This window comes from Ursus arctos, unplaced genomic scaffold, assembly GCF_023065955.2.
Source record: "Ursus arctos isolate Adak ecotype North America unplaced genomic scaffold, UrsArc2.0 scaffold_17, whole genome shotgun sequence".
NCBI lineage: Eukaryota > Metazoa > Chordata > Mammalia > Carnivora > Ursidae > Ursus > Ursus arctos.
This window is the reverse complement of record NW_026622841.1, coordinates 23,656,015-23,674,243: the sequence shown is the minus strand read 5'-3', so window position 1 is coordinate 23,674,243 and position 18,229 is coordinate 23,656,015. Positions and strand designations below refer to the sequence as shown.

General features: G+C 52.1%; 1 protein-coding gene across 2 annotated transcripts in view; it reads right to left on the bottom strand.

Annotated features, from left to right (window-relative positions):
* The window catches only part of MYO5B (myosin VB), a 345,182-nt gene that overhangs the window by 20,175 nt on the left and 306,778 nt on the right, over positions 1-18,229 (bottom strand). Inside the window, exons 26-30 of one of the 2 annotated variants that reach the window (XM_026496295.4) lie at positions 16,196-16,336; positions 12,660-12,725; positions 9,050-9,289; positions 7,929-8,029; positions 2,449-2,526 (exon numbers count right to left, since the gene is read on the bottom strand). In XM_026496295.4, the coding sequence (XP_026352080.3) occupies positions 2,449-2,526; positions 7,929-8,029; positions 9,050-9,289; positions 12,660-12,725; positions 16,196-16,336 (626 nt within the window). The remainder of the gene's footprint in view (positions 1-2,448; positions 2,527-7,928; positions 8,030-9,049; positions 9,290-12,659; positions 12,726-16,195; positions 16,337-18,229) is intronic. The other variant, XM_026496293.4, reaches the window with a different exon arrangement.

Genomic DNA, 18,229 nt, shown 5'->3' with positions numbered 1-18,229 from the left:
CAGGCGATTGGTTTGGGATTGAGAGATCGTCCCCGTGTCAAAATGTCATCTGCAGAAATACATTTCTTACAGCTTCATTCACACAGAAGTACCCACGTCAGCCCAGACCTCGCAAGAGCCTCCTTGTGAAGACAAAAAACCCGAGGAGGCTGACCCGATGATAGCTGCATGTCTCCCCGCAGATTATCTGCACGTTTTAGAAAGGCGACACGTTAGCCCCTTCCTTTTTCCCTTCACCACCACTACCCCCACTTTATCTGTGGCCATAAATACACAATTTTTTTTTTCTAGTCGAAACGGAAATCAACTCTTGGTGAATGATCTCAGGGGAGGTTTATGATCAGCTGGTGTCGGGACCGGAAGCAGAAGACCTTGAGAAGATCTGGGGAAGGTTGGAGAGGAGTCTCAGAAGACTCGGAGTCCGACCGCGGCGCAGGCACTCCTGGGAGGCACCTGTTCCGGCCGTCACGAGAAGGCGAGGCACTAGCGAAGCATCCTAAGCAGCTTAGGATGTCCACTAATGTGGACTAGGTGCTGCCTTCTTGGGTTCAAGAGCAAATGCTCTGACTCAGGGTAGTGAACAATCACATGAAAGAAAGGTAGGAGTTTCTGGACGCAAGGTAGGTCAAAGCTGTCTGCCATGGTCCGCCTGCTTGAAAATTCACCACGCTCCCTCCCAGGATGCCAAGATGGTGACCAGAGCTTAGCAGAGTCACGAACCTGAACCTGGAAGTGCCTCAGAAACGCCAGTGAGAGTCCCCAGCAGCCCCAGAGGCAGGAAGACATGTTTTTTACAGTTCTGCTAGTTTGGCCACAAGAGAGGAGGGACCAAGTCTCCAAGGGAGCGAGAGGCGAGGAGTCTCTGCTGTCGACTCCCCCACTGATGCCCCATGTCGTCCGTAGCTCAGTCAGCTCCACGGTGGCACGGGGTGCAATGCCCGGCTCCCAGGGGCTTCTCGACAGATGCACACAAGTGAAGAAATGATGGAGGAATGACTGATTCACCCACTCGCCACAGGCAGCAGCATCAAGTGAAAGCACTAATAACGTGAGGATTGTGGAGAGGAGTTCTGTAATTAAATCAGCATTTTCGAGGACATAGGATCGAGAGCAACCCATCTTGGCTTCAATACATTAAAAGGATCTCCAGTAAGTTACGAACCTATCAAGAGCAAATAGACACCCCTAGGTTCTAGGGACTCACCCCAAGACTCGGTTCCTGATTTGTGCTGTGAGTTTGTGCTCACAGCTTGCTTACTCTGCACATAGACTGTAGTTGTGTGGCTTCGCCCAGAGTTCTGGGCAAGATCCAAGAACGCTCCTCTACCTGAGGCCACAGCCAGTGGCGGAGCTGGCTCTAAAAGCCAGGTCTCCTGATGCATAGGTCTACACTTTCAGATTCGTTAATGCAGTCATTTGCTTATTAAAAAAAAAAAAAAAATCCAACCTGCTGATAGCTGCAAGAAATCACCTGGTTTTACACATAGGTTCCCCAACTCCAATAAAACAAACTTCTCGATGGGGCAGAGCTCACTGAATAATAATTATAACAGAAATATCAGCTAATATCGATTCTGTGCTTACCACGTGTCAGGCACGTACAAGATGCTTCACCTGAGTTGACTCTACTCCTTATAATGACTCCACGAGGCAGCTCCCATTCTGATCCACAGTAGACCAGCAAGGGAAGAGACAGAGGTCAACTTGCTCACAGGCAGGCGGGCCACGTTGCAACCCAGAGCCAGGACACACATGGCCTCAAGAACCCACTGATCTGGACTTTCTTTTCCCAAGAAGAGATTCCTGTTGCTGTGGGACCTCTAGCAGGGTCATCAGCAGGAATGCTTGGAGGTACTGTGTGTGAGGGCAGTGCCCCCCCCCCCCCCCCGGCCCTACCACGAGTAGGCTGAGGGAGCCGGGCCAGCACGGACTCCACCCCAGCTTCCTCTTCCGGGACACAAGCCCGCAGGCCATTGCCCCATTGCTGCTGGGAGGCTCAGATGTGCCAAGCTGTGCCATAGCCCCGAAGAGACTTGGGCTCTCGGGCAGCCAGTGTGGGCTGGGACCATGACGTTGTGCGTCTCTAACCTCCCTTGCTAAACTGCTCACACATAGCTCAAGACGAGTGGCTTATGGATTCAGATTCTGGTATCAAATGGAACAGGATTCCAGTTCTGGATCTCCCACGGATGCGGCAAGTTCCTTAAATCTTGTAAGCATCAGTGTCCTGGCCCCAGGAAGGTTCCCCTGAGCCATCAGCTGCTGTTGCCTGGACCCCTACAAGCAGCCTCCCCGACCTCATCCACACAGAGCCCAGACACAGAGTGCCAGCCGGGTGACCCCCATCAATCGTGCCCTGGCCTCCGCTCCAGCTGAGAGACAGGTAAGCGTAGACACGAGCAGGCAGGACAGACAGAGCAGGCACAGGCAGAAAGGCGTATGTTTGACCTGGCAACTTGCTTTAGGCCTTGGTAGGCCAAGCCGAGCTCTCCATCTTCATTCAAATATCCCCAATCCTCAGTCTTGCTAGAAATAAAGGACAAAAAACAGGGCATCGAGTGTAGAGGGAAGAGACAGGGAGGAAGAACGTCCAGGAAAGTGAGGCCATTCCAGCCAAGGTTTAGAAACACACACACACACACACACACACACACACACACACACACACACACAGGGAAAGCTCAAGAACTCCCAGCCTCCCTTCTTCCTTTGCTGTCCCCTCCCCCTCAGGCCAGGTCTCAGAAGGGAGTCCATGCACTCTTGGGGGATCACGACAGGCCAGGGGAGAGTGTTGCCGAGAGCAAAGGGCTGCTCTTACCCCGATCAATTCTGTGGACAGCAGCGGCCTAGGCTGTCCTCCCCCCACCCCCTCCCCCCCAGAAGGACTCAGAAAAGGAAAAGGAGAATCAGGAGAGGTGCAACCAGGGCAGGGAGGCGAGGCCCACACTGGGTAGAGGCTGCAGAGGGCCTCCTGGGACGCTGCATCTGGTCCGACTGGGGACACATGGCTCCGTGACAACGAGGAAGGTGGTTACATATCGTTTGCTTTTCAATGCTGTTCTCCTCTCCGTCACTAAGGACACAAAAGCACGAGCTAATCTCACCTCCAGCCCTCACTGCACTCATACATAAGGAAACCGTGAGTAAAAGCTGCCGTGCAGGATGCCCGCTGAACTTTCTCTGCTCCACCTGGGGACTGGGCTGCATCCCTTCTATTTACTCAACCTGGAAAGCAGACGGCCAGTTGCCTTCCCCTTGCAAATCCTTAGGCCCTCCCCAGTGGCCCCGTGTCTGCCCAATGCCAGAAGAGCAGCTCCCAGAGATCAGGCGCATGTCCCATGCTCCCCCATCCAGGTGCCTCCCCACCTTTTTTGTTTTTTTAAAGATTTTATTTATTCATTCAACAGAGAGAGACAGCCAGTGAGAGAGGGAACACAAGCAGGGGGAGCGGGAGAGGAAGAAGCAGGCTCCCAGCGGAAGAACCTGACGTGGGGCTCGATCCCGAACGCCAGGATCACGCCCTGAGCCGAAGGCAGATGCCTAACCGCTGAGCCACCCAGGCCACCCAACCCCCCCCCCCCCACCTTCCTAGCCCTGGGCACACAGGAGATCCTCCACGGGCCCCCGGCTCCTTCCCTGCCCACACTGGCTGGCCCTCCAGATGCCGAGGGGGCCTGCCGGCTCTCTCCTGGAGGGTCACCGCGTTCCTGTACTTCCCTTGAAGGCAGACTGAGTCCCACCTCTCACCCTCTGGCAGGTGCATGTGTGTTGCTGAGTTTCACAGCACGGAGGAAGTTAGCATAATCCCTGCTCAGAGGGAGACACACTCAGCATTCCTAATTCTGGAACACGCCAGGCATGATGCACAAAGATAAAAGTCGAGACTGTGCGGGCCAGTCATCCCACAGTGCTCAAGAAGTCAGGCACACCAGTTAATGAAAATGCAGTCAACCAGCTCCAGGTCCAAGCCTTTGTTCCTGGATGAAAGAGGACCAATTCCTCCTTGGAGATTCTCCCTCCCCTCCGCCTGCCATCAGGGGCGAAGGCCTGGGAGGGAGTGCCACCTACTGGTATGAGAAGGAAAAGCCCAAACGACAGCTTACAGGCATTTTTTTTTAACAAAGTAAAGTGCATGAGGTCAACGAACAAATCAACAAACATTCATGGAGACTCTCCTGTGTACACACCACTGTGCAGAGCCCCGTTCCTGGTGAGGCTACAGACACACTTGCATAAGCAGCAGGTGAAGTCTCCAACGGCAGAAGGCAGCAAGACTGCGTTGAGGAACCCGGCTGGGAACCAGGAGCCTCAAAGGCGTGTCGTGGTCGACGCCTACATGTCCTGGACCTGTTTCTTCATGTGTAAAATGAAAATGCTCAGCTGACTTATCTGAGGTTCCTTCTAGATCCTTAATGACATAACCTTATTAACTGTAAAGATCATGCAGCAGAAAAGGCCTAGGATATTTGCTTTCCCCCCGTGGAGACCGTCAGGACTACGACCCAGCTGCCATCCCTCTGTCCCGGCTCCAGGACCCGCCTCCCTGTGGATGGAAACAGGCAAGATTCTTATGAACTTGAAGATGGTCAGTTTCCAGTTTCTAAAAAGAGCACGTTGTGCTGCAGAGATGTCCTTATTTCTGTAGCTCACACCTGGACGTGCCACCCAACGGCCCAGGACATTCCCCACAATCTCTGAGAATGGGAGGCTGGAACCCCAGTGCTGCAAACAAGAGAAACGTCTGAAACTAGAGACTGGGCCACGGGAAGGTGAGTTATCTGTGGATAAATATGGCCATGCCACTGAATTACAGCAGACAAGAACTGTGCTGATGGCTTGGGACCCACTGAATTTTGGGAAACCTTATGAGGGAATGATCGCCTCGTAGAAGCAAGCTGAGAGTTTCCAGCCAGGAACAGGGACAGTGAGGACTCAAGAGAAGGGAGCTGGGGAGAATGAGGCTCTCTCCCCCCTCCTTTGCTGTTCTGAGCAAGACATCCCACAGCAGGTGGGGCTCAGGGCCAAATGAGCCACAAACTCCAAGCCTATCCCAAGGAATCTGCACGCACCCCGTTCTGGTTAAACAGGATCTCCACTGTCCCAAGCAGGCCCACTGTAATAACCCCAGGTTTACTTGTCCAACAGGCAAAGCTACCTTTTGTGCCAAGGGCCTCCTCTTGTTCCCTGGAACCTGCTGGGCAGAGGGACTGCAAGGTTTCCTGGGACCCAAACAGAGGTCCAATAATGCACTTGAAGTTTCTCTTTGGAGTTCCACAGACTTGAGTGGAAATAGCCAGTGGCCAAAGGAGCACTGTTCCCGGAGCCAGACCTGAGCCCTCACCACACTCCAGCTCCTACCTAGCTCTGTGACCTGAGTGCATGCCTGGAGGTGAGGCTAGCCTGTTCTGCTAGCCCACTTCCCCATCTCCCTGTCCCCCAAGTTCCCCAGACACCCACCTCTGTCTGCAGCAGCCTGTCACTGGGGCAAGGACCAGCCCTCTCTTTAACTTGATTTTGGCCACATATAAAGTGGTAATAGTGTTGCTGATTTCTCTTAGCTCCCAAAATGTGAAAATGAGAGCACTTTCTGGAAGCAGAAGAGCTATCCATACTCCTGTGGTTCCTTCCCAGAACAGACCCTCAATACTGGCTTCTCTCCCAAACTTGAAAACAAAGGAAGAGACACAATCATAAAGATAAAACAGAACTCTATAAACTCTGGAAGTTAGCAAGTGAAAGAAATTCCAAACTGGGGAGCCCTGGACTCTCAGAGGAGCTGTGACCGGGCATGGGGAGAAGTCCTCCAGAAAGCTAAGAGAAATCCAATGCATGAGTGTAAGCTTTCCCTAGGTAGAGGACTTTTTTTTTTTTTGCAATCCCTCCACCCCAAATCACACATGCACTCATACAACTTCTGTTCCCACAGGAACCTCTCCATTACAAGGAAATCGCAGGAGAGAAGTAGCTGGGTCTCTTACCGGCAGGGGCTGCCCTCGTAATAGATGGCCTTGCTGCCTGATGCCAGCAATCGCCGTGGGCATCCCCCTGCCCTGCCTGCCCCCCGCGGTCCTCCCTCACTGCTGGGATTACCAGACTGGGAGAGGCGCAAACCCACAACGTCTGGGCTGGTCACCTGCCACTCCCCACTGGGGAACTGGTTCCTCAGGCTTCCCACCCCGAGGCAGCTTTCTGTACTGAGCTGGGTGTCACGGGCTGTGAGTCCCCTGTTGTACCCTGGGCTTGCTGGGAATGCATTTTAAGATGTAAGAAAAGCTATTTTTATTTTATCACTACCATGATTATTGCTGCAAAGGAAGACAAACCCAGGGTAAGTAAGCAGCCCTGGGACTGGATCCCTGACAAGCATTTGAGTGAATAAAAAGGGAGCTGACAGCTGATAACAGTCCTGGTGTAGATCAGAAAGATCCACACTCGCTCTCCCTCATTAGGGTCCAGCTTGTTTCCTTCCTTTTTTTTTTTTTTTTTTTTTTTTTAATTTCAAGTATTACCTGTGTTCCTTTTTCTTATTCAATGCATTTCTTCACCCAAGATCATTTCAAACGATTTAATCTTGACTCCAGTTTCAGGTCCGAGAGGCTCACCTTCATTTCCTTCTCTCTCCTTTCAGGGACAGAACTGCAGCTCTCTGAAAATTTACTCTCCTCCTGGGGGCCTGCTAAAAGACCTTCATCTTCTGATTACCCACACACAGCTCTGGAAGCAGTCCAGCCCGGAGTCAGGCCTTCTGGATCGTACCTCGACTCGGTTTCGGGCTGGCTGCATGCCAGAGCCGCTCACCCCTCCTGGGCCTCAGTTTCCCTATCTGCAGAACCAGGGGCTAGAAGACCTGGAAATCACGGCACTAAGTCTGCAGGGTCATTCTGTGACGTTCTTGCTGACAACATCATGTTGCATTCCCAGAGACACCTACTGACGTTTTCCAGATGTCTTTGAGGTTTTCAAAAATTCTATACAAATGCTTAGTGACTGATCGACATTTGGTTGAGGTGAGAGAGAAAGGTAGCCGGGGACAAGGCCAGCTCCACTCTGACAAGTACCCACGGGGGCACACAGAGGGGCACACAGAGGCAAAGACGTTAATAATGGCGGTCAGTGTTCTAAGTGCATTACACAGACCAACTCACCTGCTCTCTCCATCACCCTGCGTGAGGTGCACGGCTGTGACTGTCCCCAGTTCAGAGGAGGAAACTGAGGCACTGAACAGTTATAAAGGAGTTACTAAATAGCTAGTAAGTGAGCGGAGTCCAGAGTGCACATTCGCAAGCGTTCCACCACACTGCCCCGGGGTCTCATCCAGGCCCTGTTCCCTCCCCCCGTCACACTCTGTTGCCTTAACCTGGGGAGCTCATCCGAAAGGAGGGACTAGAGGTGGTTGGTTAACTAAAATCCAGGGAGAGCTCATGTTAGCCAATATGGCCGTGGTCAAATTCTCCCAGCCAAGCTCTGGGGTGTCTAGCTTGGCTTCCAGCTCTTAAATGCTAGGCATGGGGGCCCACCAGCTGGGTTGGCACAGCTGGTATTAGAGCAGAGAGTGGCAGCTGGCCCCTCCCATGACTTCATTGGGCTCCTCTGGTGCCGGCTCCCCCGCCCAGGGAGATTAGCCACTCTCACCTGTTTTCCCTGCCCCTCCTGTCAACACTCCCGGGTGGGGGGAGGGGGTCCCTTTCCAAATGCCTGTCAGAGGACCTACGTTCTGGAGGCTCCAGCTGTGTTACTAGAGTCTTGCAGAAGCTAACGAGTGGTTTCCTAGGGACATGCGATTCACTGAGTCATCTGCCTCCTGTAATAAGTCAGCCCTGATGCTGAGCACATGGTCAGTGTCTGAGGAGCACACATCACGCATCAGCTCAGGTAAGACCCCTTCCCATCGCCCCCTCCAGGCAGAGTTACTGGGAGGGGGCCCTTACCTGTTTGTCTGGCAGACCCCGTGATAGGCCTCGATGGCGTCTTCCTGATCTACGTGCTTCTCGCTGTTAGGCCAACTTGTTCTGGCATTAATGTTTGGCTCCTAGAAGGTCCCAGATTAAAGTTAAACCCTGGCCACATAAACACCTGTCATGAATCAACTTTATAGACTTTATATACAGAGGCATAAAAACAAGCTTTTGTGGGGGGGCGGGGGAACGGACCTGTGTGGCTCAGTTGGTTAAGAGTCTGACTCTTGATCTCAGGGTCTTGAGTTCAAGCCCCATGTTGGGTTCCATGCTGGGCATGGGGACTACCTAAAAACAAACAACCTTTCTTCCTCCCCACCCCCTCACCCCGGCTCCCCACAAGCTTTTGGGGAAAAAACAAAGGCCCAGGATGACCTCAGATAATAGAAGTTAAACCCAAGCAGGAATGTGACTTTCAAAGGCACTGAATGACAAGGCCTGTATGTGAAAGGCCCTTAGTGTGGAGTGGTGGTTGGGGGGGGGGGGGGAGGTGACAGTGACAGTGTCTCTGAAGGTGACAGCATCCCAAATCCCAAAGGACAGGGTGAAAATCTGTCTCAGTGTTGATCCTCCACACTCATAACTACCTATGTATCCCCCATGTCATCCCTGGGCCATGCCCAGAGTGACCCGGGTGGCCTCTGTCCCCTCCCTCCCACTGCCCAGTCTGTCCCAGAAGGTGAAAATATTAGGAACAAACACTAAGCCGGACTTGCCACCTGGGGAGGGCTGAGAGGAAACACTTTCTCTACCTCAGAATCAAAGTAAACAGCAAGGGGCAAAACATGAGGTGAAAAACAAGACCGAGGGGCCCGCTCAGGCCATGGCCCTTGCTTCTAATTCTGTGCCTTGTTCTTTTTGATACACGTTCATATTGAGTAACTTCAGAAGATTCCAGAAACTTCCAGCAAAGTCTGCCATGAAAGATCATGCTGAAAGGGCAAGTATCTTTAGGGGAGAGACCCCAGAGGAGGAGAGTCCACTCTTTTAGCTTTAAGGTTTTCATCGGTCAAGATATGTAAGAAAACCCCACATCTATTACCTAGTGTCACTCCCTCCCTCACAAGCCCGGCCGGGGGCTGCCATATTGTTACCGTGCTCTTGCCGGCGAGTCGGCGCTGGTCAGCACTGACGATCTGAGTCCTCAGGATGAGCACCTCCTCCTTGCGGACCTCAAGCTCCTCATTGGCCAGCTTGAGCTGGTTCAGCAGCAGGCTGTAGCTGTCTGGGGAGCTGTGCGTGGAGTTGTTCTGTGTGGCTTGGTCGGCCACGGCTTTCCTCAGCTCGTTCAGGTCGTTTTTCAGCTTCTTGTTCTCGGACTCTAGCTCTTGCCTCTGGAAGACAGCCCAAGCAACACACTCCATTTCTCCCTGGACCTAGGGTCCTCTCCCCATGTGGCCTTCCCCCTCCCCCTTCCTTAATCAACCTGCCTTGGCTCCCACCAAGGGAAGAGCAACCTTCTCATTTTAATAATAACACACACCACAAACATTCTGACTGGCAAAGATCAGTAAGTAGTTAAAACTGGATTTGAAAAGAAAAACAAAACAAAACAAAACAAAACTGGATTTGAACCCACAGCTTTTAACCCTGGACTTCCTAGAAACTTAATACATGAAATGTACTTTGTGACTTTCTGAGACAGCATATGGACTGCAGGATTTCCTAAACTTATTTCTCTAGAGATCACTGCCCTCCCCCCCCTTCTGAGGAGCAGCACGTGGACTACAGTTTTGGAGTATACTAGGCACACCCTTGTGGTTTTGCTCACATAGAAAGCCACCAACTGTCAACTTTAGAATGTATTTTAAGTTTTCTGGGTATAATATTTAACTTGGTGTTTGACAAAATCAGACCATATAAAGTTTGATCATCATACAGATAATGCTTTTAGGGCCTTGCAATGTATGGGATTCAAAATTTCCCAACCCCAAGCCCCACCCCCAAAGAGTGGATAAGTGGGGACTGGTTGCAGATTTATTACAAAAGCCACAGGACCACAGAATTAGGACCATATAAACAAACAATCTTCATTTTCTGAATGAGGACACCGAGGATGGAGCAGAGAAGGCTCACAATGAATTCAGAGGCTCTGCCAGGACTAGCACCAAGGATTCCCGATGCCTGGTCCAGGGAGTCCCGCCTTCCAGTCCCACCACAGTACATCAGGCCTCCTTGAGCAATGCTCTGCAGGTGTGATGGGTCCCAAGGACCTTTCCACGCCCTCTCACCCCCACGGAGGGCACGTCTAAGCCTGGAGCCTAGTACCCAAATGGTGTGCGTCTGCCCCTTCACACATTAGAGAAGGATCGGGACCATTTCTAAAATTCTGTTAGGGGGAATTCAGAGCTTCAGCGAAAATCACTACTCATCAGAGGGGGGTCCTCCCACAGTCGCCTGATCTCCCCCACATACTTGCGGGCAGGTTTTTCAAATCCAGTTTGGTAAGGATCGGGTTAGAAAAGACAGCTGAGTAGCCAGGTGTGTAGACCCATCATCTGCTTAGATCTTTGTCTGCTCAGCAAAGTCTACACTCCGGGAGCGCAGAGAACACCTCCTGCCCTCCATGCCCTCTGAAAGCAGGGGCCCGCTGGATACGGGCTGACAAAAAGCCCCACCTTCATCACTTCCTTCAAGGTCTGGATCTGTTAAGTGGGAACATCGCAGCCGGCCTCCCCCATTGGTCTCCCGCAAACCCAGGGGTCCCCAGCGCCAGCCTCTGGGACAAGGTGCACAGGTTAAGCCAGGTCTCAGCAGAGCCAATGAAGGGAAAACCAGGTCTTGTCACCTCAGAACCGCGGCCTACCAGAGCAGAGTGGTCGAGGAGCTTGGAGAGTTTGGGACAAGTATTTATTGAGCCCTGTGTGAGCCCGGCTGCAGGCTGGCGGGGAGATACGGCCCACAGAAACAGAGCGGGGCACCTTCCTCAGGAGGCAGCTGAATGCAGAGGGAGCTTCTGAGCCGAACTGAAGATGGGAGTCCTGGAGGCAGTGCTTTGAGTGGTTAATGGAAACCCCGAGAGGACGTGTGAAATCAGACAGACACAGCAGGCCTGGGCTGAGAATTTGCATTTCTAGCATGTCTGCCGTGATGCCGGTCAAGGAGACCCACTGGGCTAGACCATCTTACCGGTTCTAATACAGCCTAACAAGTTCACTTGCTCGGGACGGCAGTTCAAGAATGGCGTGCGGAAGGCCGCCATCTATCACACCCACGCCCCTCCCACGAGGTTTTGAAGCTTTTAAATATCCCATGAGACAAAGAGTCTAACCAATAATTCAGAAAGGAAACCCTCACAAAACACCCACTTCTGTGGCTCCCGTTGTTCCAAAAGCCATGGGCACGATTCTGGGCTGCTCTCCTGGGGCAATGTAGCTGTTACCAGAGTTATCCGTGGTCCCATGAGTGGGGCCAGACTGACCCCAGCAGAATGGATAAATTCCCAATTCCCGAGTCTCTGGGAGTGGGAGCGGCAGAGTGGGAATGCTCCGATGCCCCTTTTCTATACACACCCTCCCGGCCCCAGGGCCTAGTCCCCCATCACCGTAGTCAACACAGGCCTGCTTGCCCTGGGACCTGAGGCTTTCCGCCCTCTGTCCTCGCCAGCTCTCACTGGGCCAGCCCTGGGTGCGCGGGGACATCCCTCCACGCAGGTCTAGATCATTTTTCAAAGTGAATTCATCCCACTGGTCACATATTACTTTAACTGGAACCGTATCAAGCAGGTAAAGACGTATGTGGCATAACAAATACGTATTTGGTGATGGCCCTAGTTCCTGGCACAGAGCTCCTAAAACTCTTGTGACTCCTAGTGATAGAGGTGAGAGGAACATCTTTCATGACATTTGGTCTCAGTGCCCGATTCCTGACTCAGGGGTGCTAAAACCCTTGGCATTTCCTGACGGGGTGAGGCGGGTGTCTGCCGTAAGTCATAACAAGCCCCTTTCGGCCCCAGGGAGTTTGTGCTAATGAGGATGGGGGCCAGCTCCAGGGAACCAGCGCTGAGATTAGAGCACTAGAGCTTACAGCCCCATCCACCAAAACCCCCAAAAGGAGAGGAGGAGGGCTGGAGATCGAGCTAAACATCGATGGCCGATGATTTATCCCTGGTGCCTGTGTAACGGACCCCATAAAACCTTAAGCGAGGGCTTCGAAGGGCTTCAGTTTGGTGAGCACAGGGAGGTGGGGGAGGGCGTGCACCTGGAGAGGACATACAAGCTCTGTGCCCCTTCCCACACGCCTCGCGTCGCTTCCATTTGGCTGTTGCTGAGTTGTGTCCTTTATAACAAACCAAAAAATGAAACGCCCTCCTGAGTTCTGTGGGCTGTCCTGACATATGCTCAAACTTGGGGAGGGGGTTATGGGAACCCCCGATTTGTAGGCAAGCTGGATAGAAGTGTGGGTCACCTGGGGACCCATAAATGTGGTCGGCATTGGAAGTGGGGGCCGTTTTGTGGGACTAACGAGTGGGGACAGTGCTAACTCTGGGGGAGTTAAAGCCAAAATTGAACTAAGTCGGAGGACACCTCGTTGATGTTTGCTCGGAGCGTAGATTACAGCTCCGTGTAGTAAGTACACATTTTCCTCCATTTCAGAGATGAAGAAACTCAAGGGGATCTGGTGTACTGATGGCTCCACTTGTGAACAGACTCCTCATGCTCCACTGGGGGAGAGTTCGAGGCCCTCGTCTGCCGACAAGCTTACCTTCAGACTATTGTAGGCTAGGTCTGCATCCTGGTCCAAGTCGAGGTCATTCTTTGCTTGTTCCACCTGCACAGATGAGGAGACAGCAGGTGAGCCCAGACTACACGCAGCTGTTCCACAGGAGTATTTCCACCCACGGTCCCCGTGCTTGTTTGCACAAGTGCCCACACCCTCAGCTCTGTATGTCCACTTCCTTCCCACCTCCAAAACTCAGTTCACAAGTCCAGGCCACCAGGAAGCTCTCCACGAACGACCCCTCCTGCTGGCCCTCACCGCCGCCCCCCCCGCCATGACTTAATTCACATGATCCTTTAGGCATATAGATATGTAGACACTGTGTTACAGCTTGAATTATGTCCCCCCAAAAGACAGACTGAAGTCCTAATTCATGGTACCTGTGAACATAGCCTAATTTAAAATGGGGTCTTTGCAGATAAAATCAAATCAAGATGAGGTCATTAGGATGGGCCCTAAAGGTGTCCTTACAGGAAGAGAAATCTCAAACACACACACACACACACACACACACACACACACACACACACATGCACGCACACAGGGAGGAATGCCACGTGAAGACAGAGGCAGAGACTGGAGTCCTATGGCGCCAAGTCACGGAACTGGAGCTGAGGAATACCAAGGGTTTCCAGCAACACCAGATGCTCAGAGAGAGAGAGAGGGGGGCATGGAACAGATTCTCCCCCAAAGCCTACAAGAGCATGGCTCTGTTGAAACCTTCATTTTTGACTTCTGGCCTCCAGAACTATGAGAGAAGAATTTCTGTCGTTTTGAGCCACCCAGTCTGTGGGACTTGGTTCCAGCAGCGGAGGAAACCAGCACCATAACACTTCACGTACTTATTAAGAAGGTTATCTATAATTATGTTCTTATTAATGAGATTAAGGAGTTACTTTTAGGTGTTTAGGGATGTGTGTGCACACATGTGTTCTGTTTTTCCAACTGCTCTCTTCATGTCACCCTATAGAAGGGAGTCCGGCAGCTGCCCCCCTACAATGCTCTATAAATGCTGTCTGACATTAAGCTCTGAAGGATGTGGACAGCAACAACTGTAATGCTAGCCCATTAGGACTCAATGTACCAATGACTCCTAGGATTATTTGGCAGCTATTGGACTTGAATTGTCAATGAGAAGGGGCAGGAACGCCTTTATAAATGGATGCTCGGGGTGATTTCAAGCAGTGGGTGACCGTTCTTGAATAAGATAGGTTTCGGAGCTAAAACCTGACAGTGCTTCATTAGATTATCTACGTATTAGCAGCCCTGGGCCCAAGGTAAGGCCACCACCTGCCATGTATGGATTAGATGAGCCCAGGCAGAGAGCTGAGCACTTCCTGTAGACTCTCCCAGATCGGGGGCTGCTGCATTGACCACACAGTTCCCTCCCCCCAGCAGCCTGGGAAAGCTGCTGTCCAGGGTACCAGTCTCCACCTTGCCTCCTACGCCAGCAGTGGTCTGGGCCCGCTCTTCACCAGCTGCCCTGCCGAGAGGCCCGCACTCGAGCTCTGTGGAGCGTGGATGTGCCGTCTGGCCACGGATCACTATGGAGTGCATTTGGTTCTGGGAACACAGAGATCACCTACAGTCTGGGGGGCTGTATGAAGGTGGATTGGCAGTTATGTTTCTAAGTGGGCAGCCAGGTGGGATCACCCTGGTGGCAAAGGTACTGTGCCAGGCCTGGGGAAGGGGAGCTAGATGGATGGGAAGTCCAATACAGGGACAGGCTGGCTGTCACAGAGGCCCCCTCCTCAGGGCAGGCTATCACTCCCATGTGACAGACATCTCTGTCCCTCCTCCTCCACAGCATGGTCTCTCTCTATAGCTGACACCCCGGGGCATGTCTCTCCAGAGGAAAGATCCGGGTGGCTCAGTATCCCTCCTGTAACCAAGGGCAGATCCAAGAGCATGACCTCTGCAAGTTCAGGTTCAGGGTGCTGTACATTCCGTAGCTTCCATCCCCTGCCCCACTCCTGCCTTTCTTACTACACTGTCAAAAACAAGACCCTTCTCCTCAAAGGGAGATCCTCAACATACATTCAGGGCTAGGGGGCAAGCCTATGTTCTAACTCTCGTTCAGTGATTGCTTTTCAAGAAAGGGATTTTTTTTTTAATTTGGTATCAGACAAAGAAAAATCCTAAAGCCAAGATTTCAAAATTATTCAGCAATTCTGTGGTGGGGAACCCGGAGAGTGAACATCCAGGGATAGCTGGGTGGGCTGGAGACTTTGATGTCAGGGACGGTCTGATGTCATCAGGTGGCTTTTCATACATTTGACTCATGCTGCCTGTCAGGGCAGCTTCTCTTCTAATGGACCAAGTCATTTGTAAACCTAATCCTTTCACTCTCCATTCTGAAGCTAATCCACCTTAGAGATTGAAGTCCATCAACAAGATGTACCTCCCCACTTAGCGCTCAGGAGAACACCCAAGAATATGCTAGCAATACAGATCAGTGCCTGTATCACATCTGAAGGGATAGGGAAGGCAGGTGTTACCAAAAGGAGACCGTGTGCAGAGCTAGGAGCAGGGGCAGGGCTGAGATGCGGGAAGGGGGTCGAACCCCACCACGGGCAAATCAGGCCTAAGAACAGAGCACAGGCCTTTGATGAATCCGCTAGGGGGTTGGCTAACGATATGACCCACATCAGGCTCGCCTTCTACCCCATTAGAAGTGGTCCTTCTACCTCCCAAGAGACAACACGGGGCTCCTCCGTCCATATCACTGCTAACTTCCACGGGCTCCGTCCACTCCCGCAGCACCAGTCCGTACCCACGCTTGCACGTACTTGAGCACTACAGACGTTATTCTGTACTTTCCACCCGTGTTATGCCTGCTCCTCCCAACCTGGGTCCTAGATTCCTCAGTGGCTACGGCGTTCTCGTACATTTTTATCTCATTTCATAAACACTCTGAATACCTACTATGAGCACAGCGTGGAGCATTGCACAGGTGCCGAGCGGCTCCCTGACAGACAGACAGATCTAGGGATACTAAGGTTTCAAGCAATATCCTTTCGAGATCCAAGATATGGATGATAATCTGGGCTGAGGCCAGGGAGCAATCACGGGATAGAAGGTGAGCGACTGCAAACCTGGTCTACCCCTCCCCCAGCGGGGCTAAACTCAAGTCCATGCTAGCCTCCACATAAGGGGCAAGCACTTTTCTCTGCTAAAATTTGACTGTGGCTTATATTTATACTTGAATCACACATCCCAGTCCTCTTGGCGAATAGGAGACAATGCCACAGGCTCCCCCCCGCCTCCAACGCTTTCTTCTGGAAATCCCTTGCCCTGGGGGTACTTGGGATAGCCTACTCTTGTCAATCTGGGGTGGTGTGGGGGCACCGGCAGGCAGAGAAAACCAACATGACACCAACAGGAGAAGCTCCTCCCTGACACCCAGCACCCTCAGGAGCCCAGTGCTCACAGCCTGCCACAGGAGCCTGGGAGGAGGGTGCTGGGTCATCTGACGCCAACACCCGGGGGCCACACTGCAGGCTTGCAGCCCCAGCACGCACCTGGACCTTCCTGCCGTCCTGCTGCTCTCTCTTCTCCAGCTGCACCTGCAGCTTCTTCCTCTCCTGCTCAAGCTCCCGCACTCTCTTCTGCAGCTTCAGGAAGACCGTCATGTCCATGGCCGCCTTTTCCAGGCCAATGTCCTTCAGGGGAACACAGGGAGCCAGGAAGGAGGTTTCAATAGCATCAGCGCCTCAGGGGACATACAGCCTGCCTCTCTATCAGCTGCCTGTCTTCTCTCTCCGCCCAGACATCAATCCACGCCCCAGAGGCAAAGCCAGTGCCAACCAACCATCCGTTCTCATAGTAAAGTTGGCACCCCAGGCTCATTTTCTGTCTAGATAACATCTGAGTCTTGGCCATTTATATTCCTGTGAGAGCCACTTAAGATAACCACTCATACATTCCAAGAATAGAAAAGACACAGTTATTTTATTTGGAAGTTAAAAGAGCTCGCTTATGGAAATGGTCTCCCACCAGAGAAATGGTAAAGCGCGGGCCTGAATGCTTCCTGACAAAGAATCAGTGTGGTTACCGATCACCGAAGACGTGGCGTCAAACACCACTCGATCACACCTTGAAACAGAACCAAGGCTTCTCTGCCATGGGACCCATTTCTCCCACAGACCATAGAGCATCCGTTTCCCAGATCTTTCCCCTTTGGATTCAGGCCTGGCTTTGCCCCCTGGGGTTCTGTTGTGTGTAGGTATGCATGTACAAAGGCATGTGTCTGCACGAGCATATCCCTGCGGATTTTTAAAGTACACGTATCTATGCGTGTGACAACAGAACTTGGCTCAACATGCATTTCAGGAGTGCTTCCTGCTTCGCCAGCACGGGGCTCACTGCTCGGGCTCACCCCATGAACCAGCCTCAGCTTCCTTGAAGAACAAAGTCCACCAATGGAAGGACTTATGTCTGCACAAGAAAGGCCACATGTACACTTGTGTGGCCCGTCTGGAGCTCAGGTGGTTGCAGCCTCCAGGACCCAGGCTTAGGAGATCGCAATGGGAAAACCAGGGGCCTTAAGCAAGCATGTGTTAAGTGCTTAGCAGGTGCTCCCGGCCAGCAGCAGATCACGCTGAGCGGTACGACAGACTGCCTTCTTGTCCTGGGGCCTCCTTTTCTATCCTTCCCCACCTTTACTCTGTCACTCACCCTCTCTCGTCATACGCATCACACCTACCCGCAGTTATATTACAAACTTCCCCCATCACCCAACTGTTGCTGGACTCTGCACCCGACAAGCCCCGTGAGGGCAGGGGCCGACTCTGGCTTGGTGACCACTCCTTCTCCGGGGCTCACCCGTGGTGCCTGGCACAAAGACATGCTCAGAGCACATTTGTGTGCATGACTGTCTCTCTTCGAGGTCTCTCATGTGCTCTGTAAGGTCTTATCTGCTTGTGATTTTCTTCTTTTCAGAAATGCCAGAGGAAAAATTGTGTCTATGTACCTTTGACAAAACCACACACAGGTTACTAAGTCCACTGTGTGGTACAGTATTTAGAGACAAAGACGTAGTCACTCAGCAAACGTGTGGTTCCAAATATTCCAAATAATTCTTCTCTGAGTTTGATCCAGCTTCTCGGTCAGGGAAAAAATTTCTTGCATATGTATGGGTATTCTATATGGGCTGTGACACTAAATGGGGATGATAATCTCTATTTTAATGACTACGCCGTTCCTCTTTTTTTTTTTTTAAGATTTTATTTATTTGACAGAGAGAGCACAAGCAGGAGGAGTGGCAGGCAGAGGGAGAGGGAGAAGCAGGCTCCCCACTGAGCAGGGAGCCCGATGCGGGACTTGATCCCAAGACCCTGGGATCATGACCTGAGCAGAAAGCAGACACTTAACCAACTGAGCCACCGAGGTGCCCCTCTTTTTTTTTTTTTTTTTTAAATCAGAGATAGAGGGGCAGAGGGAGAGGGAGAGAATCTCAAGCAGACTCCACACCCAGCGTGGAGCTAGACACAGGGCTCGATCTCACAACCCTGAGATCATGACCCGAGCTGAAATCAAGAGTCAGAGGCTTAACT